At 36.2% G+C, this 27,575-nt stretch overlaps 2 protein-coding genes across 2 annotated transcripts in view; one reads left to right on the top strand and one right to left on the bottom strand.

Moving 5' to 3' along the window:
* LOC134665801 (uncharacterized) overlaps positions 1-1,402 on the top strand; it is a 152,859-nt gene extending 151,457 nt beyond the window's left edge. Inside the window, exon 10 of the transcript XR_010098420.1 lies at positions 1,323-1,402. The gene's annotated coding sequence lies outside the window, so the exon portion shown is untranslated. The remainder of the gene's footprint in view (positions 1-1,322) is intronic.
* Positions 1,403-25,302: 23,900 nt separating this feature from the next.
* Positions 25,303-26,630, bottom strand: LOC134665219 (fork head domain transcription factor slp2-like). Its single transcript, XM_063522099.1, has one exon. The coding sequence runs from the start codon at positions 26,551-26,553 to the stop codon at positions 25,579-25,581; it is 975 nt and encodes a 324-aa protein (XP_063378169.1). The 5' UTR covers positions 26,554-26,630; the 3' UTR covers positions 25,303-25,578.
* Between the last annotated feature and the right edge of the window lie 945 nt (positions 26,631-27,575).

Below are 27,575 nucleotides of genomic sequence, written 5' to 3'. Positions count from 1 at the left end.
TTATTATTTTTGTTGCATTTATAAGACCCTGACGACATATGTATGACACCTTCTCGACATCTGTATGGCACTAAGTCGACATTTTTATGCCACAATCGACATTTATACGGTCAAAATAGCCGTATAAATGTCGCCATACAAATGTCGCGACATGTCGCCAATAATATTTTTTTGCGATATTTCCTACACAATACAACAGATTCACTTATTTATTTTACTATATATTTTAACACTATATTTGCAACTATTATTATAAAAGAAATATTTTTATTCCAACTATGTACCAACGTATTCAGCGTCCATACAAATGTCGTTGTAGTCGTACCAAAATATATCGAAAGAGATTTTTATCTATTTTTAAATAAATTAAACTGTTTCCGGGTTTACATTTGATGTCAATCGATGCCCAACTAACCGCACTATTGCGTTGTAAATTTAATCTAACCGTTATTCAATAGACAAAGAAGATTATAGGGGGTATATTTAAGTCATAACAAAACAGGTGCCGCGCGGGACAGCGATAAAAAGGCTTCCCTTGTTTTATTAAATAACGCATAAATTTATCAATATGATTAAATCAATTCTCTAGAAAATGCTCTTTATAGAAATACAAAGTTGTTTATAATACGTTGCCTACATCCAGAGTTATGATTTTTTTTATTGCGCGATGCCGCCACTGGGACACGCGAAAAACGGCAAATTTCGCCGTTTTTGGAACTTCAAATGCGATTTTGTCAGAACCAAATAATATTTTTGGTACAATTGTGCATGATTTTTAAAGCTTATAATACACTGAATGAAAATATATACATACCCAGTCTTTTAGTCCTATGGACTTCGAGTTTTAGCCGTGGGACAGCAAAAAATGCCTATTTGAAAATTGACCCATATAAATCTTAATATTTACATGCAATAATGTTATCACGAACATAATACTGACTGCAACTTGCGAGTTTGATCGGGTTAAGGTTTGAAACTACTGTAGGTATGAGAAAAATACCCGTATTTTGGCGTCCGCTGAATATACTTTTATAGTTTTTTTTTGGTTTGAAACATTGCTCTTAGGCCAAGCAATAAGAAGTTATAGAGGGAAATGCTATTAGGAACACAATTTTTGACTACGTAACTTTGTTTGGACTAGTTAGGAGGTGAAAATATCAAAAGTCCCCGGCCGTAGCCCCGGTGCTGGGGGGTAGAGGGGGGAAAGAAGGTCTCATTTTTCGGTTTTTCACTTATATCTTGGAAACTTTGCGTCTTAGCGACATGACTACTAAGACAAACCAAAAGCTGATAAAATTTGTTACAAGTTTTATTCAGTCAAGTTTTTCGATATCTTGAATAGTTTTTGAGATATCCGCTCTTGAAAGTTTATTTAGGGCTTTCAATTTTATCTTGATATCTACATTAGTGACGCTGCTAGACCGTGTTTGGTATCATTTTCGTTTGGTATAAATCGGGGGTGCTGAATTCAGTTTTGGCATCACATTGACACCATTCCTAAGAAAAAACATAAACTTTAAACAAATACCTTTTTTTTTTTAAATTCCTCTTCACGCTTAAACCACTCAACCGATTTAATTGAAATTTGGTATACAGATATTTCGAGTCCCAAGACAGGACATAAGATACTTTTTATCTCAATAATCATCCTTTAAAGTTTTGAAATGGAGTATGGGGGGAATTCAACTTCGTCGACGAAACTGAATTCCTGAGGTTAATACTGCTCAAGGTAAGGTTTGAAGTCATGTTTGGTATCATTTTAATCTAAATCACAGATGTATTCCGTCCTAAAATTCATCTAAACCGGTTCAGCAATTATTGACTCTCCATACAAACTTCCACCCCACTTTTCACACCCTCAAAATATGATTTTGGTTATTAAAACTATCCTATGTTCTGTGTCGAGACTGAAACTATTTCTATACCAAATTTCAACGAAATTGGTTCAGCAGTTTAAGCGTGAAGAGGGATTTAATCAAAATATATTTTTTTAAATTTTGGTTTTATTTCGGAATAGTGTCAATGTGATACCATAAATGAATTCAGCACCCCCGATTTATACGAAAATGATACCAAACATGGCCTAACAGCTTCACTGACGTAGATATCAAGATAAAATTAAAATCCCTAAATAAACTTTCAAGAGCGGGTATCTCAAAAACTATTCATGATATCGAAAAACTTGACTGGATAAAACTTGTAACTAATTTTATCAGCTTTCGGTTTGTCTTAGTAGTCATGTCGCTAAGACGCAAAGTTTCCAAGATATAAATGAAAAACCGAAAAATTCGACCTTCTTACCCCCCTCTACCCCCCAGCAGCGGGGCTACAGCCGGGGACTTTTGATATGTTCACCTCCTAACTAGTCCAAACAAAGTTACGGAGTCAAAAATTGTGTTTCTAGCATTTCCCTCTACAACGTTTTTTGAGCATTCATTTCCTGACCTATCTATCCTTCGAGTACTCTCCTTGGTAGAGTTTTACGGCTATATACATACAGGTTAAATTACCCCATTTTCACATAATTTTATCATTTCTTTATTTCATTCGTTTCGTACTACGACTAAAATATTATTATTATTCCTCTGAAAAATTGTGTGTATACATTGGTTACCAGATGCTTATTACACTTGTCACTGGATGCAGACTTCATTTGGGACTGACTGTACAAGAGTCCGTATAAACTGATCTTGAAGCTAACCTTACACGCGTTGTGGGTAGTGAGCTTTTCAAAAGCTTTTGCAACGGTGACTGTAATTTTTAACAATATTTTGAGACAAAAGCAATTTTAATTTTGATGACCAGTTTTTCTTTTCTACTGTATTTTCTTGCTGTTACTGTATTTACTCGAGAATGGGTCAGTATCACATTTTCGCGTTAATAGAAATATTGTAGATTTTTACGTAATTATTAGAGCTACGTTGTGTGTTATAAAATACATAATATGTGCTGGAAACATACAAAAATTGGTTTCTTTATCAATGGTCAAATGATTTTTGTGAATTAGTACAACACCCCTACGTGGGAATAATAAATAAAGATTAAAGAAGAAAGAAGAAGAGAACTAGGCCAGGATTTTGCGCCAGCACCTTCACCCATAAGTAAAACTGGTCACCCTGTTCAAATCCATCCGCGCCGTTGCTTCCACATTAACCATATCTGATATCAATAACAAATCTTCTTATCTCATCTTACCTGCACCCTTATTACTAGGGTATAACATTCAAATTTGCGCACTTAAATACGGCAAGTATAGGGTTAGGTCTAGATTGAACTTTATGTTTTGCGAATTAAGTATGTTTTCCAATAATGGATGGTAAGGATTTCTTAAATATGGCTCGATGCGTCTGTGCAGATGTGTTACATCTTTGTTGTATAATTTGCGTTTTCCGGTGTAATGGTTCCGTCTAGAGGGATCACTGTGAGGATACTCGCGGGTATGATGGTTTAATTGTTATTAGATTATATTACAGTGAAAAGCAGTTAAAATAAGCTGATTATCTTTTTGTTAAAGGATAGTGCTATATTTAACCATGGTAGTAATCTTATATTAACTTTCAAGTGGTATTTTACTCTTTAAGAAGGTTTTATAATATTGATGTTTCTTATAACTTCGCAGTTGATATTGTTTTAGAGGATTAGTTGATCTTTCAAACTTGGACAGACAATCAAAGAAATCCTAGAGCGATTTATTTATGTATTTTAGAGTATGTATCTGCAAATAAATAAATGTCACTTATTTTGTAGGTACCCAATTCCCATTTAGGTTGAATAGCTTTACATTTAGGTTTGGATATAGCCACAAAACTGCCATCGGCTATAAAACTACCTTTACTTTGCAGTGTTTATAATTTCCTTTGAAAGGGAGAAGTCACATTTCTTCGGGTGACGAATGGTGGTGTACTTACCTTAGTACTAATACTCGTGTTAGTGGTTGTTATCACGTCGCTACGAATGCGCATAAATCCTTGAGGCTTATTCTGATTGTGATAAGTGGTTATGAATTTGATCTTTAAGTAGATTTGTTTTGGATGTGATCGGTCAGTGTCAAAAGTGCGGTTTCTGGCGGAAGTACTGGTTCAAAATAAGCCTCCTTGTGACGAAGGAAATTAAACCTACGTGAAACCCAAGCCTTAATTTCCAATTTATAACGCTATAAAATAAAACATTTCTAATAAAAAAAACAAAAGGACATCCGCATCACGATGACAATAAGTTTAATGCCCACTTTTGTTATAAAATATTTTCTAACATCACTTTATGAATCTTTAAATTTGAACTTTGTGCCATTAAAATAGAGCCTAATTTCTACTGTTAATTTTGTATGCAGTAAAACACAATTAGTGTCGTCACAGCGTTTAACCCTTTCATCGCATCCTTGATTTATTGCCGCGATTTATCTACGATTCTGTTGGGCCGCGGCGCGCGGCGTTACTTGTATACAAACATGGTTTAGTTACACTCACGTGTTTGGATTGACCTTCACATGTCATGACAGAACTTCATTCTGTTTTAGAACCGTCCTCGATTTTACAAAGTACTTATTTAGTACTGACCCATCATATTCATGCTAGTGCTTATGGATATACAGGTGAACCAAATTATCTAAAAAGTTTAAAAGAAGGCTTATGAGAGACTAGCTGTTGCCCGCGACTTCGTCCGCGTGGAATCTTATCTTCAACATTTTACATCTTTAGTACCTATAATTTTCATATCCAAGCAATGTTGAAATTAAGTTCTTTTCTTTTTTAGCAAGTTGTATGAAGTTTTAAGTCAAGTGGATTTTGATGTTGGTTGCTGAAATTACTTTTCTTGTATTCTCATAATAGGTACCTATGCCCTTATACAAAGATTCAAGTTCCGCATTCCGCACTCACAAAATATCTGATCTCCATACAAACTTTCAACCCCTTTCTCACCACCTTGGGGGATGATTTTCAAAAATGCTTGAATTAGTTTTCATGTTTTTTAATTTATTACCTTTTTTTCCAAAAAGTTAAAGTTCCTAGCTTAAAATTAAATTTACACCCCAAGACGAATTTTCATCCCCTTTTTAGCCCCCTTAGGGATTGAATTTCCAAAAACATTGCAATTACTTTTTTTTGTAATCGGCTATTATGTCTTTCTAAGAATTTTCAAAGCATTTGTAATGGATTCAAACTTTGAACCCCATTTTAACCCTGTTAGGGGATTAATTTTACAAATCGCTGAAATCGCTTTTATTGTCTTCTAATAATATCCTCAAATACAAAGATTCAAATCCCGCGCTCGAAAAAATGCATGATATCCATACAAACTTTCAACCCCGTTTTCACCACCATAGGGATGAATTTTCAAAAACGCTGAAATTAGTTTTCTTGTATTTTAATATAATACCTTTTTACAAAGTTTCAAGTTCCTAGCTTCAAATAAAATTTGCACCTGAAGACGAACTTTCAACCCCTTTTTAATCCCCTTAGGGGTTGAATTTCCAAGAACGTTGCAATTACTTTTTTTTGTAATGCCTTTCTACGACGTTTCAAAGCATTTGTAATGGATTAAAATTTTCAACCCCTTTTTAACCCTGTTAGGGGATGAATTTTACAAAACGCTGAAATTACTTTTATTGTCTTCTAATAGTATCCCCAAATATTCAAGTCCCGCGCTCGAAAAAATGTTTGATATCCATACAAACTTTCAACCCCTTTTTCACCACCTTAGGGGATGAATTTTCAAAAACGCTGAAATAAGTTTTCTTGTATTTTAATTTAAAACGTTTTTACAAAGTTTCAAGTTCCTTGCTTAAAATAAAATTTGCGCCCGCAGACGAACTTCCATCCCCTTTTTAACCCCCTTAGGGGTTGAAATTCCAAAAACGTTGCAATCACTTTTTTTTTGTAATCGGCTATTATGCCTTTCTAAGAAGTTTCAAAACCATTTGTAATGGATTCAAAAATTTTACCCCTTTTTAACCCTGTTAGGGGATGAATTTTACAAAATGCTGAAATTACTTTTCCTCTCTTCTAATAATATCCCTAAATACCAAGATTCAAGTCCCACACGAAAAAATGTTTGATATCCATACAAACTTTCGACCCCTTTTTCACCACCTTAGGGGATGAATTTTCAAAAACGCTGAATTTAGTTTTCTTGTATTTTAATAATATATCTTTTAACGAAGTTTCAAATTCGTAGCTCAAAAGAAAACTTTAACCCCATACAAACGTTCATCCCCTTTTTAACCCTGAAGACGAACTTTCAACCCCTTTTTAATCCCCTTAGGGGTTGAATTTCCAAGAACGTTGCAATTACTTTTTTTTGTAATGCCTTTCTACGACGTTTCAAAGCATTTGTAATGGATTAAAATTTTCAACCCCTTTTTAACCCTGTTAGGGGATGAATTTTACAAAACGATGAAATTACTTTTATTGTCTTCTAATAATATCCCCAAATACAAAGATTCAAGTCCAGCGCTCGAAATTTTATTTGATGTCCATACAAACTTTCAACCCCTTTTTCACCACCTTGGGGGATGAATTTTCTAAAACGCTGAAATAAGTTTACTTGTATTTGAATTTGATACTTTTTTACAAAGTTTCAAGTTCCTACCTTTAAATAAAATTTGCACCCGAAGACGAACTTTCATCCCCTTTTTAACCCCCTTAGGGGTTGAATTTCCAAAAACGTTGCAATCACTTTTTTTGTAATCGGCTATTATGCCTTTCTACGAAGTTTCAAAGCATTTGTAATGGATTAAAATTTTCAACCCCTTTTCAACCCTGTTAGGGGATGAATTTTACAAAACGCTGAAATTACTTTTCCTGTCTTCTAATAATATCCCTAAATACAAAGATTCAAGCCCACCACTTGAAATTTTTTTTGATATCCATACAAACTTTCAACCCCTTTTTCACCACCTTAGGGGATGAATTTTCAAAAACGCTGAAATCAGTTTTCTTGTATTTTAATAATATATCTTTTTACGAAGTTTCAAATTCCTAGCTTAAAAGAAAACTTTAACCCCATACAAACTTTCATCCCCTTTTTAACCCCCTTAGGGGTTGAATTTCTCAAAATCGCTTCTTATCTCTTGTACACTTTATAAATGCAATCTGGTGTGCAAATTTCAACTTTCTGGCTTTTGTAGTTTCGGCTCTGCGTTGATGAATCAGTCAGTCAGTCAGTCAGTCAGTCAGTCAGTCAGTCAGGACACTTGCATTTATATATATAGATAGATTATGTCAGCATTCATACATTAAATTTAAAACAAAAGAAATATTTTTTTATTTCTCTAAAATGTTCACAGCAAGCTGTTATAATTATATCATCAAAGAGAGACGTCTTAGACGTCGTCGATACTTAAGTATTAAAAGTTATCAAAGATTAAAATTATCATATAAAATCCGTTCAGAAACGCCCCGCGTGTGGGATGGCGCGGGCGCAGCCTCCGATACGATTGAGACATCCGACACGGCATCAAACGCACCGCGTTCTATAGCCCTTTACGTATCCACTATTCGCGTGTTGCACCCCACAAAAACCAGTCGAAAAAAATTACACCTTATCACACTGTAATAGTATTGTTTTTAGATTAACATAGACTGCAGTCTCGTGATTTTATTAATAATCGTATTCCGAGGGATTACGGACTGATTTAGCGTGACTGTAGAGGATATTCGTTAGGAAAGGCAAACACAAGTTGGTAAGACGTTATCCGTTTAACCCTTAATCATTCTGTGCAGTATTGTTGTCTGAAATTTGTCAGATGTGAGTGTATGGAGCCTTTTTTCTCGAGGATATCTGATAGAGTGCTAATGTGTGGACGCAGGATAAAGCCGAATGTCGGATAGCCATTGTTGTGTTGGCTTTTTGATGCCGCAGCCTTTTTTGACATTTTTTTGACATTCGTCAATGTATCCTCTGACTATAGAACCCTAATTTAGATGTCGAATGGCTTATTTTGATAAAAGATGGTAAATATGTTCGTGACACAATGACGCGTGTGAAGTGTGGAGCGACAGGAACAGGATAGTAGAGTGTGAGATGAGTATGTATGAGAATCAGATTTTTTTAATGATTTTTTTATGAGAATCAAATTTAATTATTAATACATATACATATAGAATTAATTAAATTACTTTCTATGAATATATTTTAATTTGTGTTATGTCAAGTAGATACAGTGCATTCATTCATTCGCTGGTCATTTTTTCCTTTGTATATGACATTTATTTCGGTACATAGTAATAATAATAATAGGCCTTTTCATCCGTGTCAGATGTTTTAAGCAGCATCCTGATGACGACACTTGCGTTCGTGGCTGTATAGTCCTATGCGAGAGAGGTACATAAATACTAGGTATTTGCATATTTGCGTATCTTTGTCCTTGGTTTTTGTCATTAGAATCTGTGAAATTTGCAATGTAGCTATCGAACTGCAAGTAGCTTTTTAGCTTAAGTTTTAGCTACGATAGAAGAGATATTCTCTTCAATTTGTAAAGCGCTAAGAGTATTAATCACATTGTATTTCTTCCCAACGTTGACCTGCATTTTAGGTAGTTAGGTATCGATTGATTTGCGGGTGCTTTGCCTGCAGACAGCGGCGGACTCAAACGGCCCTGTAATCAGCAAGTCTTGTCGACATTGGCATCTGTTTACTGCGGCCGATCACTGCCCGTTACAACCCCTTATTGGACGACTTGAATCAATTATTTGTGATACAGTTGAACTAGGAAACGAAATTTTTTTAATCCTAAAAATTTCGGTGACGAAATTTTGTATGTAAATGTGTCTCGCCTAGTAAGTAATCATCACATAAGATTTATAAAAGATAGGGTCATTTTTGAACAGTTAGCCATAAGTAGGTATTTGAACATGTCATTATAATAGCTTCAGGCAGTAGCGCACATTTTTGAAAAAAAAAAGTGTTAAGTAGGTAGTAATTCGTTTTGCATTTTTATACATCAAAAATAAAAAATATGGTCACTGTACTCGTTTGTTTCGATTCATGCTAAAAAATAACCTTGTATAAGAATTTTCTTTCTGTGTATATTAATCTCGCGTTTGTATGTTATCTAGTGTTTTGTATTTGGTTAAATTTTTCCATCGGCGCGATTCGGGAAATGAAATAGAGATGCACTAGATAAGATATAGTAAAGATATGTGACGTTCCACGGCAAAAGGTACCATTGCCCCGACTGAATATTGGAGCGGCGTTAATAATAAGCGTAAGCGCCAGCCGCCATAAGGTACCTTTTTCCGTGGAACGTCACATATCTTTACTATTTCATATCTAGTGAATGTCTAACGGCGCGATATCTTAAAGTTCGAATCGCGCCGCATATGTTGACATCTGTACGGATATGATGGTCGAATTTGTCTACGTGACAGCGTGATAAAACGGTGTTCGTCTCTTTCTATCCCGCAGAGTTAAAAAGTGACAGTTGTTTTATCACGTGGATAAATGTGAGTTAGCGTGGTTGAGTGTACTGGTATAATCAGGCTATCAAAATGGAAAGGTAAACTAACACCGATCAAGTCCTTAGTTCTAAAGAAAGGGCGCCCGCCACGCCCTCTGTTTGAGCAAACCTGCCCTCTCCCACGCTTTCATAAATAAAACAAATGTTCTGCAAAACAAAGGGAAATATGCACTTCAGGGGAAACCAATTCTTTTAAACTTTATTGATACACTCTGAAGACTTAGATTCGCTTGTGGTAATTACTAATTAGTAATAGTCGTACATATTCAACTTCCTTAATTATTTGCCTGCATGTAAATAATTGTACGAATTGCAAGTTCAAACATCATCAAATGGTCAATGTGTTTAGGATGATATATATGTATTGAGATGAATGAGATTATAAAGTATGTATTTAAGATATGTGTTTACCCAATGTGCAACGTTTTCCAAGAATTTACTATTGCCATTTTTTGCTTTGGATATTAAACAAGTTTATATTTTTTATAGGTAAGGTAGAGCAAATGGAATTCACATTCGTAACAACTAGTGCCTACACCAATTCTTATTATAATGTTGCCAAAACTGAACCCGAGCATCTTTAGGATGTAACCGGGAAAAATGAGAAATATGTTTAGCACTATAAAGGAATGGAAACTTAAAATTTGAAGGTAGGTATATTATATTTTATGGAGCTGTACAACCTCCAGGTACTATTTACTCGTAATTACCACTGTCAATTTCTATAGCGAATCCACTACGTTTGAATTACCATACTCAATTGTAAATAATTTAAAATGAGTGTAAAATTGTAAATCACATGTTTTGCTTAGCTAACTAATTCCACAGCGTTTTCTTAAAATGTACAGGCAGCTGCAGGGATAGTTGAGTCCCTCTGCATAAAAGTTTGACTGTATATTTTATATTCAGTGTAACCTAAGCGATAAAAGACTAGTCCAGCTTTTGTAATAGGAGAGGATATTTGGCTTGTTAACAAGGAAGCCCCGTGGAGTGAAGCTCAAAAGTGTAGGGACGCACGTACACTTATCGAAAATATATAGTTTTGGAACCATTTTTCATAACATAAGAACAGAATGTCTTACAGGCACCAAGCGAATTAAACGTAAAAGTTATTTGTTTTATTAAGGATTATGTATTAAATCTGGTTTTCGCTCCAAATTTACTTATACACAAATAAAAAAAATCGATAAAAGTCAAACATAGCTATGGTTAATACACATCAATACATTTATTACACACAGTATACAACAATGTAAAAACATTTTCCATAATGTCAATATCCACAGAGGAAAATGGGGAAAATGTTTGTATGGAGAAGCGGCCGAATTGTATCCTCTTAAACGGTACCTATTACTAAAACTAATTAAAATTCAAGTGTTCTAACTTCGAATAAAACTAGGTGTTCTGGTTACAATAATCGTGTTAACGTGTCGATATCTTAACGTTTCGTGGACATCCCTACGAGTACGCTCAGTGTCGTTAATCAACGCTGTGCAGACGCCTCGGTAATTAGATTGGGCGGCGCGTGCGCCGGTCGCGCGAGTCGCGACCCGGAGGCTAATTCCAACATTTCGAACTTATATTTTGATATCCAAATAATGCCATTTTGTTATCATTCCTCCATAGAAGTAGCATCCTATAGAAGTGGTGTGCGCGTGCCTCCGTGAGGGACAAAACATACGCAATGCGACAATATTAAAAACACGTTTTGACATTCCTGACAATATACCAAAAACAATCTTCGTAATTCGGTCGGGTTATTTGTTGCCCACCATAGCCCATACTAACAAAAAGGTGGGGAACAAACAAAAAGTGAGACTGTGACAAGGACAAGCAATAGTACCGCTTTCTCTGCTACTCCTACTGAAAGTTCTATAAGTGTATCTCGTTCGGTCAATTGGCCCCTCCCCTGTGTCTTCTCTATATTATTGTACCTCTATGCATTCCTCCGTGCATCTCGGTTGAGACAATACATGTACGATCAATAACGAGCGAAGTGCACCCGCGAACAATAAAATTACATTTAAGTATAATTTTGATATCAAAATGTACCTATGTTCGAATTGGCCTCCCAATCTCTACATAGGCTGACATAGGTAATACTATACAAGAGGTCGTTGGTTTTATTCTAAGAGGAATAAGTACTCGTACAGTGAACTGTGAACGGTGACTTAACCATAGAACGCTTCCTTAATATAGTTATTAACACGGTGTTAATTATTCCATATTAATTATCTAATATTAAAAATGCGAACGTTACCTACTCTGTTTGTTGGATACCCGTTTACGGTATTACTTATTACCTATTTAGTTTGAGTTTATTAAATCCGAAGAATGGACATAGTCTATTTATTTATGGAGGTACATATTTGCAATCAGGGTGTGCCATGCAGGAGAAATATGAAATAAAATAAAAAAGAAAGCCTAGATAATAAATAACTCTCATTCTTACAAACTATACAGAGGTTCAGAGGTATGAAGAATGGGTAAACCTTCAAAACCCTAATTTTGGCGTCTGACAGATAGACACATACTAGGGCAAACAAGCATATAGCCTGCCGTATATGTATGTGGTTACCGTAGCCTATGGTACTCGTACCCATAAATGTTCCAACTGTACGAATATTGGTCAGAGCCACTATTCATATATATATACTATTCATATATATCACTTAACAATTTAATTACTTATTATTACTGAACCGGTGAGCTCCATCTTAGGCTCTGTCTTCACTTTCCATCAGGTGTGACTAGAGCCAATCGCCGATCATTCTTCTAATAATAAAAAACGTGTTTTAATAGTGTGTAAATGCGTGCTTTTAATAGTTTTAATTGTTAATCATCAGAAGAACTCTTCTCTTTAGGTACTGTTTCAATTCAACTTATATTTAGCAGATTACTAACGACCCGCCCGGCTTCGCACGGGTTAACAAATTATACACTCCAGGAAGATTCCTGAATCTTCTCAGGAATCTTGAAAACCGCAAGTAAAGTTGAAAACCGTTCAGTAGTTTTTGAGTCGCGAACATACAAACAAACACACAAACAGACAGACGCGCCCGGGGACTTTGTTTTATAAGGTGCGTGTCAAATCGTCGGACTAAACTGTACTACCAGCCTAGAGAAGACGTAGTGGGTACGGGTACTCGTATGACTTTGGTGATTCATTGTTTATGTCGTATTTAAATAGAGGGTTATTTTAATAAAGTTTGTTCAGCAATTGTGAGAAGGTCACAAGAGGTTAAATGTCTGAGCTACTGTTTAGGGTACTGTAGTCAAGCTGGAACCCTAATATCTTTGTTTAAGTTACTTATATTACGACTAAATGTTTCGGGATTGAGATACCTAAAATGCAAACAGTCAAAAGAAAGAACAAGTTTTGTCAAAGAAATCTTACGATGCGAATATTTTTGCGAATGGGGTTCGCTCAATAGCCTACTCTCAAGAATTGGCGTAGCCACGTTTAATAGTTATTACGAAAGCAACTGTTAAATATCGAATGATATTTCGTACCAACAGATTCGCCCGCCTTATAACGCTTAAATTTAACGCATTTATCTGTATTTGAAAACATATCAATAAAAATCATGCATATTTTCATACTATACATGTATGTGTGAATAGGATGACCCATTTACAACGACCCCGAGCCGTAACTCCTGGTGACGGGCAGTTTGGAGCAATTGCCAACGCACGTCGCGTTGTGTATAACACAAGTCCGACGTGGAACTCAATTGTTGTCACATTCCTTAATCCTGCCAGAGATTCTAAAACTGTCGCTCGTCAGCGCTTACAGTATCCTTATTTCAACAGATTACCGCGGTTTACGCTAGCGACTGCGTAAACTTACTTTCAGTGCATCTCGCTCATGTAGACATTAGTGCGAGCGAGAAGCACTGAAGGTCTATGAGTAAGTTTAATAGCGATTTAGTAGCGAATATAGCGGCGTAAAACTCATGGGAAAATTTAGTTTTGTTTTATTTTGCCTACTTATACATATAATTTTGCTTATTTGTCGGCATTACCTATTAATATTCATTCATAATAAATTGAAGTTTTTTAGCACTCACGATAGTGACCACAGTGAGCTAAGCGTGAATTGATAAATACATTCTTAAATGCATGGAATGGCGAAACTATCAAGGGTTATGTTAACTACGGAAGCATAAACGGTATGTTACATTGGTACCTATTGCAACCTACGCAAAATTTGAGCTCCGCTGCCCAGCTAGAGCGAAGGATATCGTCGTGCCAGCCAACAATTGTTCAAGTGAACACATCCTTATAAGCATAATGCTTGCTTGAGAACGGGCTAGGGACGCAGACGACACCAAATATACACTAACGAATTAAACAACACATAAAACAAACACACGGCTAGATCAATCTAAGTACAGTTATACAGGGCACAGGATGTTGTTTCATACAAATAGGACTTAGGAAGTTAGGAACAACTGTTCCTTACAATATTTTTGCCATGTCTAATTGTCTATGTCGTAGTCAGATCGTATAATCCGCCGTATTACATTACGGCTAGCCGTTTTCAAAAACAGGGGCGTTTTGAAATGCGGCGGTTCGATGATTAGCCGGATTGTCATTGCGATACGTTCTTCAATAAGGCGGCCCACGTTTAGCCGCATCGTACATTGTAGAGTGACCAGTTCTTTCGGCCGCCTACGTAACCGGAGTTTGACAATGTTTGCAATTTAATTTATTTCTACCATGCATGGTCCCACCGCACTACATGTGTTTCTTTTCCAAAACATTTCCTTCACAACTTAAATAGACGGAGCCCCGCAAGCGGGGCTCCTATTTCTGGGCGGTTTGCCCTTCGGGCATCTGAAGTTACCTAACGAACCTAACCTAATTACCTACCTACGCTTTTTTCCCCAAAGTGTAATGTTTTCACGGACGTCTCACTTAATCAATAGGTAGGTAGGTTAGGTTCGTTAGGTAGCTTCAGATGCCCGAAGGGCAAACCGCTCAGAAATAGGAGCCCCGCGAAGCGGGGCTCCGTCTAGTTAAGTTGCGAAGGAAATTTTTTTTGAAAAGAAACAGTCCGACAAACTCCAGATTTGATGGACACCCCAGCGTTTGTCAGGCAGCAACACGAGTGTTAAAAATGGGAACTAAAAACTGACAAAGCGGCGGCTAATGACTCGCTGTATTACATTACGGCTAGCCGTGTTGAAGAACGTATGGAGCCGAATACATTCCGGCGGATTCTCATTCAGCCGCATTCAATACGGCTAATCGTTAAACCGCTGCATTTCAAAACGCCCCTGTTTTTGAAAACGGCTAGCCGTAATGTAATACGGCGGATTATAAGATCCGACTGCGACATCTATATGGTCTTATTAGTTTATATTTAAAATTGTTTAATTATCGTTTCGTTTCTATATGTACCTAACATAGGTTACATAGGTAATTTAATTGCGTCAAACTAATTAACTTCTACCTACCTGCAAATATAGGCTGTGTAATGTGTTTTACAATTTGGAATATTATTATGATCAACCAGTACAGTCTCCAAACGATCGAAGTTCGAAATCGAATCAATGTTTTCCAATACCAATCGAATGTTTTCGACAATAATACCGAACAATACGTCTAGACGAGTCAATATTAGTCGAATATCTACGTCATTGTCTGCCAAAACATTTGTGTGATCCGAATTAAAGGTGTTTGTAGCTGTGTGCATGCATACGATACGTGTTTACGTGTTTTTGTGTTTTCATTGTAGGTGTTATATATATATAATAATAAGTTCTATTATACCTAGTATTAAAGAAAGTGTCGTGTCTGGGACCTATCATTTTGCCTCGTCTATTCCCTATGGTCCTCAGCAGCAGAATATGTTTATGTTGTGTCTTACAGGGACCTAAACAACCTGGACAAGAGCCATGCTCTTAAATTATTACATTGTCATTTCATTTTTGCACAATTCGTGAATTTAATAAATTTGGTCTAAATATAACCCACCATCGGCAGTCAGGTAAACATTGTTAGAAAACGCTTGTGTTTTCAGTAAGCCTTCGTTCATTAAATTCACTATGTATTCGTTCGTTATGTGTTATACCTTAATACGAGTATTACTGTAACCTCTAATATAGAAGAAATTGTTTGTTGACAGCACAAGTAGAAACACTTGTCCACGTGTAAGTAGTGACAATAATATTGACAGTCTCAGTTGAAACAGGTGGCGCTAGTTCCAAAGGTGAATAATATCTATTATGCCAGTCAAATTAGATTTTTCCAGGAATGAATTCCCAGCAAGCAGGAAATCATCTTAATACCTTCATTTGGTTTTAAATTAGTGTAATCCAAGTTTGCTCCATTCCAGGAGTTGTAGATTTTTTTGCGGTTTTTCAGTTTTTTGCTTGTAGTTCAAAAACCGTACGTCCGACGGAAAATTTTCTCTAATCATCATAAAAATTTACATCTGATGATCCAAAAGATACCTAAATATGAGTTCGTGGTCAAATATTGTAAATTTATCAGTGTGATCTACAACAATCTTGCTGGTACTGCCATTGTAAAGCCCCATTTAGACTATTCAAGAACTTGCAAGCAATATTCAATACATTGCTAACTACAGAGTATAATGAATTTCAGTCGAACGACCAAATACCGCAATGTATCGAAAATCGCATGCAAGTTCTTGACACGTGTAAATGGGGCTTTATTCTACATCGAGTGGTTTTGTCAATGCAAGGTAAAATGTATCTCCCAAGGCCCCCAAAAATTATCCACATCTCCTGGGATGGAGCAAACTTCGATTATTAGGACCAAATGAAGGGATTAAAATTATTTCCAGCTTGCTGGGAATTAATTCCTGAAACGCTTCTTTGGGAACTAATGTGCCTGGCCTATGTCTGGTGTGTGTGTATATATCTATGTTCTGTGTGGTATATACGGTAGTGTAGTTAGCCAAGTGTATGTAACTTAATGTGACAAGAAGTTGCAGTACGAGTATATATACGGCACTAGAATGTGAGTACGAGTACACTAGGTACTTATAAGTATAACTAGCTATATTAAATTATTAAATTAAAAATCAATAAAACTCGTATCATGTTACTCTTCTTGCTTTAAAAGGACGATGTTCGTTTGTTAGATTGCGATTTTGATTACAGACGTAGGTATCTAGTGTAAAACTTGTTTATAAAATAGTGAACACGTCTCTAGCTGGTAGGTACATGAATCTTGGTTTTCCCTGTTTATTAAAAAGTGAACACGACACTCTTAAATCGATTTAAATCGCATTCAATACATAGAATGTAATGCATGTTTGTAATTATTAGCATTGCACTAAATAACCCAAACAAACATTTCCGCTAAGGATTATCCGAACCTAATTGTAAGTTCAATTAAGCATAGACGCCTATTGACTCACCGCATTAGGTACAATTAAATTCGATTAATTAGGCACAACATTAGAGAATCACCGAATCGGCGTCTAAAACGACTCCACAGCTTGGCCCAAAACCAACCAAAAGTGAACCTACAGAAAAGCAATTAAGGTCTTCCAGTAACTTTAAGGTTTGTGACGCGAGTGCTAGGTATACGTGACTACGAGCACGGTTGTTCACCAAACTAATCAAAACAAACGATTTACTTCATAGAAATAACTATTAATTAACGATTAGCTGTCACGCGTCACCTGGCCGAAGTTTAGGACAAGATTCCGATTCAATCGCTTTACTGGCCCTCATACCAATATCCGTTAAGGACTAATTCATAGACATACCTGACACAGAATTCATATCGTTATATGAAAGCGGCGGCCGACTGTCTGTAAGGTCTCTATACCTTTGGGATTCTCAGATATCAATTTTCATAATGATTAGAACAAATTTTCCTATCTACAAGCAAAAAACTGAAAAAGCGCAAAAATATATGCACACTCCCTGGGATTGCGCAAACTCGGATTAGGTACACGTATTTAAGACCAAATTAAGTTATGAAAACCGCACCTCGCACCTGTGATAACGTCACAACTACAAACTTTCCTCCAACCTTCAAATGGAAACGTAATGTAATTTCGAGTCAACCACCAAATGATACCAGTACTTAACGTATATTATTGTCGCGACGTGCTGGCGCCTCGTCCAAATATTAGTAAACAAAATGACATTTTTGCACGTACTCCTTCAAATGTTGTATAACAATTAATTAACGCTTAACGATTGGCCTGTCATTAACGCAGCGTTAGAATTAGGCCATCGCTACGCACGTAGGCGTCAACATACCAAACGATCGAAGCCTTATTACCTTGATAGAGCAACAAATGTAACTTTGCAGTTGAAGACATCGCTTTCATTTTATTAATACAAATAACATTAAGTAGTAGATTGATGTCGCATTGACCACGTTATGAGTTTTATAGTTTTGGTAATATTGTAGGAGGAAAACCGCAGAACGTAGGTATAAATAGTCTACTATTGTCTGGGAAACTAATTTGAGACGTTTTGAACTGGTCAATAACATAATTAACTCCATTTAGAACATAGTTATACCGAGAGATATCTACAGTTTTTCTGCTTATTTGTCTTACACTTGTTAGGTATAGTTACATATAATCGTTACAAAGGGTTACTAATATAATGTTCTAATATGAAAGAAGTTCTCGTCGCGAGATATGTTAACTGTTCACTGGGCGACGCGACAGTTGTCCCCAGAGACCGATTGGTATCTTCAGTTCACGACATCATCCAGGGTGGGCAGTGATCTCAATGGATGGGCAGAACAATACGATTTCCCGCGGTTGTCCATTTTTCGCACCTCCAGTGATAAATGTTTTATTCATTACTGTCAAGGGAATCGCACCAGATTTTAACCACCTCTAAAACAGATTGATATGTGCGTATATTTTCATTAATAGGAAATATTAGTGGTAATTTATCCATACAAATGTTCTCGACATTTACCTCTGTGGATTTTGGCCCTAGATAGATTTTTTTAGTCTTCTTCTTCCTCGCGTTATCCCGGCATTTTGCCACGGTTCACATAGGAGCCTGGGGTCCCCTTGATAACTAATCCCATGATTTGACGTAGGCACTAGTTTTTATGAAAGCGATTGCCATCTGACCTTCCAACCCAGTGGGAAACTAGGCCTTATTGGGATTAGTCCGGTTTCCTCACGATGTTTTCCTTCACCGAAAAGCGACTAGTAAATATCAAATGATATTTCGTACATAAGTTCCGAAAAACTCATTGGTACGAGCCGGAGTTTGAACCCGCGACCTCCTGATTGCAAGTCGCACGCTCTTACCGCTAGGCCACCAGCGCTTAGATTAGCAGCAAATAGATCTTTTTTATATGATTTGAACTATGTTGAGCTTTATAGGGTTTTTTTTCTGTCTGGTTTATGTCTGTTGGTTTTGCTTTTTTTTGATGTTATTGTTTTTATAAGAACTAAGTAGTTGTTCTAGTAATTCACATACTTATATAAAATATTTTTTAAAGTTCCCTGTAGATATCAATCATCAAATTTAGTGTCACTCAATAATATGGTCACCCGCAGGTTCTTATATTATAGCCACCAAACAAGACTCATTGTGCTAACTTCTATCATACAATCTACTAGATGTACCGTAATACAAGTGTCATCTCCCGGCTTCGAGTGATGGATGATTAATGATGGGCTGCCGTCTGTCTGTGCGACAATGACAGACGCAGGTATAAGCGGGGCCAAGGCACAGGCGAAAGAAGCCTTACCATGCGAATCGGTTTTTAAGATTAACGAATGGGAACTTTTGAAACCTATGATGATTTCGCTTATATTTTGTATAATTTATCTTCTTTCTTCTTTCCCAATGACTGCATGGTCGCTAATACATGAGGTCATTGTTTTCTTCTCCATAGTTAATAATTTTTACATCATTTATAAATTTTATAATACATGTAACTGTATTTCTTTTATACACACTTTTATGACTCACTAGTCACTCTGTGAGCTGTTTCCCTCGGGATAAGCTTAGAAAAACAAATGTAAAGTGCGAAATACTTAGTTCGTTGAGTCATTATCACAGTGAACTCACAATAGTTTTAGGCGCCATAGACGGTGCTTTGTGCCAATTTCAGCATTTTGAAAAATTACCAAAAACTGGATCAACAAAAAAATCCATTGAATCATAGAATCTGGTTACAAATTTTCACGAAAATAATACTAATATTCCGAGTGAAGTAATTAAAATAATGAGCACTGCAGTTCAGGTATATGTTCTATGTCCTATATTTATATGCTAAAAGTCTGAAAGTTTAAGTCTAGGTCTAATCGTTCGTTGAGACTAATATTAAAATTATTAGGTGTCTAATTGCGGTAGGTTAATTAAATAAGCAATTTATGCAAACATCAGCTTCACAAGCATCATCCGTCTATAACTTGCACCACACCCCTGTAGTGATAGATATCCTCAGAAGTCAGAATGAATTTTAGCACGTTGCAGATTGCCATTGTTGCACATGCCGAGTTTAAGGCAACCGTAAAATCAGTAATGGATTATTTAGTATTGACGAGCATTTTGACATCATCGCCTAGTAATCCCACATAAATAATTAATAAACGGAATCTGAATGAATTACTTAAAAACACATTTCGTTAAAAATCTGCTTAATTTTTTTTATTACCTACCTACTCTTTTTTTTGCATATACCGGCAGTATATCAAATAAAGGACTACCTAAACGGTACGAACCTATTATAGCGTAGGTATCTACTTATGTAAAATTTGAAATTTGTAAATTATTTTATAGGATGTATAAGTACCTACAAGAGTGGGTAAAGTTAAAGTGAGTAAAAAAGTTAACACATAATAATGAAGAAATATTAAAACTGTACGGGGATGATAAAGTATTTAAATATCATTAATAACTTTTTAACGAATGCTCCTATTACTTGACGATCAAATTCTGCTCAGAGGTTAAGTAAGACTTTAGTAAGTAATACGTATCGACGTAGTTTTTAAGGTGTCAGACAATTTCGTATCAATTATGTCTTTATCTTTTAATTAACCATGTAATTAACTGTCTTTTTATAATAACGGATTTTGTAACAAGTCTCATATTCCTAAATTATTTACCCCTTATATCAAGGGGTGACCCTTGCCATCCTACGTCGTTCATTGTAGGACTTACATTATGAATTGCGATGATTTTAATTTACCTAAGATACAGATGTGTTATCTATTTTCACTTTGTGGATTCGTGACTTTTTAAATACTTAAATTAGTATATAAAAAATACGACTAAACTGACATTACATAGGTTAGTAATACCCTAATGACCTAATCGACGCGTCCTATTCGTCTATGCCCAGATGGTAGAGACAACGTTGTTTACCTTTATGTGTGGTACTCGAGTAAAATATTCAATGAATTCGAAAAGGAACATTCACATAATTATTGCTTGTATAAGAACAAATGTCTCTAAATAATGAGTGCAAATAACTATTGTTAAGCCTATAAAATGATGTTTGCTGAATGTTTATTGTATTGCATTGTGGCAGTGTATAAGGCCGTAAGTTTCGCATGTATCGCTCAACCGGGACGAATGCCGCCGGTGCCGTTACACGTGTAAGCTCGGTAAATACTTACTGTAAATAGTTTCTTAAACACAAAATTTGAGCAGCTTGTTACATTTAGGTATATACATATTTGTTGTACCGGAACAGATACCATGGGACAAAATATTTATCACTACACCTAAAACAAAGTCCCCCGCCGCGTCTCTATGTCTGTATGTCCGCGATAAACTCTAAAACTACTGAACGGACTTTCATCTATCAATAGAGTGATTCTTGAGGAAGGTTTCTGTGTATAATTTGTTAACCCGTGCGAAGACGGGGCGGGTCGCTAGTATGTACTAAAATTAATGTTGTGTAGGAAGCTAACCCCAAAATAATAAATTTGTAAAATTAATTTTACTTTTTGTAAAATTAACTGTCGCTTAATTTAGTATATATGTACATATATGGGCATGTATTTTTATTAGAAACATATAAAGTACCAAAGTACCCAGTTATTGTTTATCATAATATCCCAAAATGCATATTTACCTATGCATTTTGGGAAATTCACATCCTATTCCTATTCGCATCCTATTTAGGATGCGACATGTGAATTGTTGTGTTAGATCTTATAAAAAAATTGGTCACAATTAACCAATACTGCACGGACACAAATAAATTCTCTGACCTTTGTCATACAATTTGAAAGCAACGTATAATTCCCATCAAAGTTACCTATCAAGCTAACGAATAATTTTAGTAATTCCGATAAAGAATCAATAGGCACTTTTTCGTATACTGCTATATAGAAATGTTTATATAAAATAGTTGTCAGAAGTAATCAATGCAATTTGTACCTCTGTTACTTGGCTCATAGATACAAACTATTCCCCAGATGCGTGCTGAGTTGGGAAAGACATGCTGTAAAGGCCGCAGCTGCCAAGTAAAAGGTATCATACAAGTTATTTACGTACCCACGTGGCCATACTAGCTGTTTAGTAAAGTGAATAGAGTTAGACCAAGCCAAGTTGACAGCGATTTTGAGAGCCCCTCAGATGGTACAAGTGTTATTTAAACGTCATAATCTCATAGAAGTTTGACGTTTAAAATGACATTTGCACCGTCGGCGCTATCAAAATAGCTGTAAGTTGGCAGCTTGGTCTAACTCTACTTATGTTGGGGCACCGACTTATAGTAGTGTACCCTATGATGGGCGTGGAACCAGTAATGGGACAAAAAACCACAAATCCTGTAAAATAAGTGTCTAAAAGTAGTTTATAAACACTGCCTGTATATTATCATAAATAAGAGTCCTAGAGCTGTTTCAGTTTGAATTTTTATTAAATTTGGTTGTTTTTTAAGAAATTGGCGTCAACCCAAAAGTTGTCGTGTCACTGAAAAAAAATACCACTACGAATTCTTAACAACTTCGCTAAGAGAGGTGAGTTAATTTATTAAATTTTAATTAATTAATACTTGATGAAAACTAAAATGTGTTTTGTTAATTGCATTTACCATGAGATAAGGTATTCAACATACTATGTTGTGAGTCCACAGATGTAAAAAAATAGTGGTATTTGGCCCAATCCCATTATAGGAGCTGTAAAACTGCATACCTCCTATAATGGGAAATTTACATAATGATGCTTGCCATGCCATCATTTCATGTTTAAACAATACAGAAGTAAAATGTAGTTACGAAATATGTCAACCAGGAGGTATGCTCGGACTTCGGATAAATTAATATCGTTTTTTAGTGTGGGTCAAATCTTGGTAGCCGAGTTTGAGCCACTTTCCCGTTTTCCGATTGAGTTGAAATTTTGTATTCGTAATTAAATATGCAAATCGGATGATAATGCAATATTATGATAACATGGACCAGATCTGATGACCTATTTCAATATTTTATACTGATAGAGCAGTGTCCATTACTGGGGGGCCCATTACTGGAGCTTTGGTGTCCATGACTGGAGAAAAATAGCATAGTTTTAATTTGTTAAGTATGTGGAAACTCATTGCAGTATCTTTGATACAACACGCCTGAAACATGAAAGACGGGTAGGACTTTCATCTTTCAATACGCTAAGCGGTAGACCATTCACATGTATTAGGGAAATATCACAAATACTCCAAATTCCCTCTTAAATGTCCCATGACTGGTGCTGTTACTATACAGTATTTACAACATAACTTCAAATGTATTTAGATTTGAAATGGATTAGTTTTAAATTCACTAATCTTTGTTTTATTTAAAACAATTAAATGAATTACATTGAATTTGGGAACGAGTAGGTAAAACGTAAGCTAAGTCAGGTATTATTTGATAAGATTCCGTATTAAATCAATCCGGTTGACGTGTTGTAATTCGATAACAATGCGTATCTCCGTCATGTCACAACATTAGTTATCCGCTATCGCCAGGACATGATAAGTAAATTTGCTATCTCGGTAAATATTTTGCTCAAATTATTCATTGTGTAATCTTGGTATAAACAAGGTAAAGTTACCTGTAATATATACTTTAATGCGAAGGAGAGCTTAAATCAGGGCTCGGAAACCGGTATTTGCTCCATACAAAAATACCGGTATTATTACGTTCTTTTTCGTTCTTTGGTTTATTATTTCTTTTTTAATTGGACAATCTGATAACACAAATTCGTAACCTAAATACATGATCCAGTCTTACGTAAAGAGCATAAAATAATTCTAAATATTGGTCTATTTCGGGGTTTTCAAAAAATACCGGTTCCGAGCCCTGGCTTAAATAATAGAATCGCATCTACTTTAGATACTCATTCTTTCATCAAATGTATTCAAATAGAGATGTAGCGGGATGTCAAATGATCTGTCAAATCTCTAAAGAGTCAAATGTCAATGTTAACCAGCCAATGTAATATCATTTACTTAATTTATGCTGATTGGGTAAACGAAAAACAAATCTGTGTCATCGTACCTACTCGTATTACAATACTAATATCTGGGAGACCGAGCTTTGCTGGGGAAACATAAAAACTCAAAAATGCGCGTTTTCTCAGAGATAAGACCTAGCTAGATCGATTTATCGCCCTCGAAAACCCCCATATAGCAAATTTCACCGAAATCGTTAGAGCCGTTTCCGAGATCCCCGAAATATATACATAGGTATATATACTTAAATAAATAAACAATAATTGCTTGTTTAAAGGTATTAGATTAGATAACTATTTGTCTGTCATGCTAACGTAAAGAATCTCTGATAAATCCACTCTACCCTTATAAACATATTAATATAAGGGTAGAGAGGATTTATTCCAAGTTTGAAGTTAAGCGACTCGTATCTGCTTGAAGTTCGGTGATGCTTTTCAAATCTTATAACTTTGAATAATGATTTAAGATTTATCTAGTAGGTATGTAGCTATAATATACCATACTTACCTAATGCGGAATACAATTATAAACTGAAACCTGGATATCATAAGTACGAGAGAAAAAGAGATTTAGGTTTCCAGTGCCGGCCAGTATTTCAGTTTATAATTTATATAATAGTGTTTGTATAGATAATCAAAATTAAAGTATATACGAGTATACCTATATATAATAATGTAGGTTATTTTATTTGTGTCATAATTACCCAGTTCAATTTAATGTCTATGAACATTCATTGTAAGTAAGTAATATTTTATCAGAACTGTAAAGATAAATATTTAGGTACTTACCTAAATATGTATTATTTTGATTATTGCAAAAGATTAATTTTGTGATTGGCGATAAAGCATAACGATAAACATGTTATCACAAAATTTTTATATATCGAAACCTTGTAGCGACCGGTAGATATAAAATATTTGGTAATACGCACGCAAGATATTTGTTTAAAGTAAAATGTGTTTTGAAACCAAACTAGTGTAAATAAACATTCACAATGAAGTTTATTTGAAGCAGACTTCAAAGGCGAAGTTGTTTTAAGAGTTAATACTTCTATTTCAAATCTAGTGCGTGGCGTGGGCGCCGAACACTTGAGGATGTTTGGTTAATGAGCCGCCTGTCTTCCGGCAGTAAACACATTCTATGATCCAATATGACTAATCCAAGCTCACTATCTATTCGGTTTCGGCTTAGTATTTATCTTTTCCATGGATTAAAATAAGGAACCTAATTATGGCGTGTGAGACTAATCTTAATTCAGGCTTACCTGCTCGTAAAGTTTTTAATCCGACCCGAAAACAAATCGCCTGTTGAATATTCTTCTTGTTAATTTGCTTTATTATTATTACCCTTTTGTTTGTCACGAGCGTAAACATCTCTGGCAACCAGCTTAAGAAAAAAAAGGTAGTTAAATAAAATCAACTTGTAAGGGAAACAATATTTTCAATTTATTTATTAATTATATCTCTCTTATCATAATTTTTATCCTATTTCAATAAATATACATTTCTGCAAATATTTACATTTTTACAATTGCTAATGCGGAATGCTAAGTGAGGTCACAACGAATGTTACTAATATTGCGGACATCAGTGCTACACTCGCTACTAGAAATTACCTCACTTCCACTGGTCCATTTGGTACACTAATTAAAACTAGATCACAGATAGGAACGTCAAGCTTTGCTCAGCCGTACGGAGATTAGTAAGTCACTGTCGACTGAGGATGGTCACCGGCTTGTAGATGTGTGGCGTGAGGGGGTGATGCGACGGCGACGGCAGCTCGGGGCTCGACGCTCCAGACGTGGGTGGTGAGTGAGCCATCAGGGGAGGCGACGGCGGCAGCAGAGGGGACGTCTGGGCCATCATCGCTGATGCTTGAGCTAAATGTGAGCTCTGTAGTAAAGTATTCTGGCTCAGGAAAGGTGCCGACGGTAATCGCTCGTACAGTGCTGGCGAGTAAGGCAGGCCTCCAAAGCCCATCGCTTCCGCGCCTCGGAATGCTGGGTGTACTGCACTTGGCGCTACTGGTGGTGTCTTCATTTGCATCGGAGCATATCTTTGATATAGCAGTTGAGAGTACAAGCCGACAAGTTGAGAGTAAGAAGACGGGGGATACGCGCCGGGCATAGGAGCTCCTGGGAACAGTGGGCGTTTGAAGCAAGCCAAACGCGAGCGGCCGTTGAGTGCTGATCGCCGACGGAGTTTGCCTGTAGTTCCACCAATGAACACATCTTCGGCAGACGCGTCGAGCATCCAATAGTTGCCTTTTCCGGGGTCATCGTAGTGGCGTGGCACTTTCACAAAACACTTGTTCAGGCTCAGGTTGTGACGGATGGAGTTCTGCCAGCCTTGTCTGTTCTCTCTGTAGTACGGGAAGTTGGTCATAATGTATTCGTAGATTCCGTTGAGTGTGAGTCTCTTTTCAGGGCTGTTGCGGATAGCCATCATTATTAAGGCGTTGTAACTGTACGCTGGTTTTTCATGTTTCTTGTCTTTTTTCTCATCATCCTTTGGTTTAGAGCAGTCGACAGGTTCCGTTCCGGTAACATCCAGTTCTGAATCACTAAGATCTGCTTCAGAAGGTGATGCGCCTGTCGAGGAGGCGGCCGGAGACGGCGGCGCCTTGTTCTCGTGGTTCATCAGTATAGAATTGATACTGAAATCTCCTTCAAACTTCACCATATTGTCACTTGTGTGTTTCACTTGTTAGAACGTTACGTGCGCACCGGGGGCTAGCAGGGCGACGACTGGCGGGCGCGAGGGCGGCTTCGCCTATTTATACGGCGCGCGCGTCGACCCGCCTCTGAGAAACAAGGGAGCATCACCGGCCAATCACGGAGCGAGCTTTGCGGTACATAGAGCCACGCCTCACAAGCTTCCCGAGCTTTGTTAGTAGTTCAGTCAGTATTTTATTTTATTTGTATCCCGTGAGTGTCGACTGCAATTTTGTTTATCTCATTTTTTCTGTGCATTGCATAGTTAGCGCTGCGGTTCACTACAAAAGGTTTTAAAATTTCGAACTACTGCATATTTGTCGTAAAAATTGTGTCTAGAGCACTAATTAGATTAAATTATCTACGCATTAGGTACTTGCATTGCAAACTTTTTAACGTTAGAGGCCTTGTCGTATAAATATATGTATCTTCTTCTTCCTCGCGTTATCCCGGCATTTCGCCACGGCTCATGAGAGCCTGGGGTCCCTTGACAACTAATCCCATGATTTGAATAAATATATGTATGTATGTAGAACCATAAGATTGTTAAACGTATTTTTGAACTCAAACTTTAGAGATTGGTATACCTTACCTTTATCTATTTTTTGGAAAAGTATTCCAGGGTAGCAGATACTTTTGGAACGTTGTTTCATTTGCTACTATTGATACTGACTTGTACTTACATTAGTTAGCTAATAGTTAATCTAATTTTACGATTCTTCGTTTTAATGTCTAGAGCTTTACGCATGTACTAGTTAGATGTCGATTTTTTCGTTCATTTTATTATTATTATTCGACTATATATTTTGATATTTAGACTAAAACGCACCTACTTATCTATAAGTGGCTGAATCAAGAAACCTTGGTTTTATATGTTTAAAATTCATCAAACATGAATTTTGGTGACTGGTAATTATATTAAGCCCTTCTATTAACAAACTGTGATGCGGTTGTTTCGTGGCTAAAAACGGAGTAACAATAAGAATTTTA

The sequence above is a fragment of the Cydia fagiglandana genome, chromosome 1, assembly GCF_963556715.1.
Source record: "Cydia fagiglandana chromosome 1, ilCydFagi1.1, whole genome shotgun sequence".
In the NCBI taxonomy this organism is placed as follows: Eukaryota; Metazoa; Arthropoda; class Insecta; order Lepidoptera; family Tortricidae; genus Cydia; species Cydia fagiglandana.
This window is presented reverse-complemented; position numbering and strand designations above follow the sequence as displayed.

Excerpts from the sequence above, each read along its gene's own strand:
- LOC134665219 (XM_063522099.1), bottom strand. The coding sequence starts at position 26,553 with ATGGTGAAGTTTGAAGGAGATTTCAGTATCAATTCTATACTGATGAAC.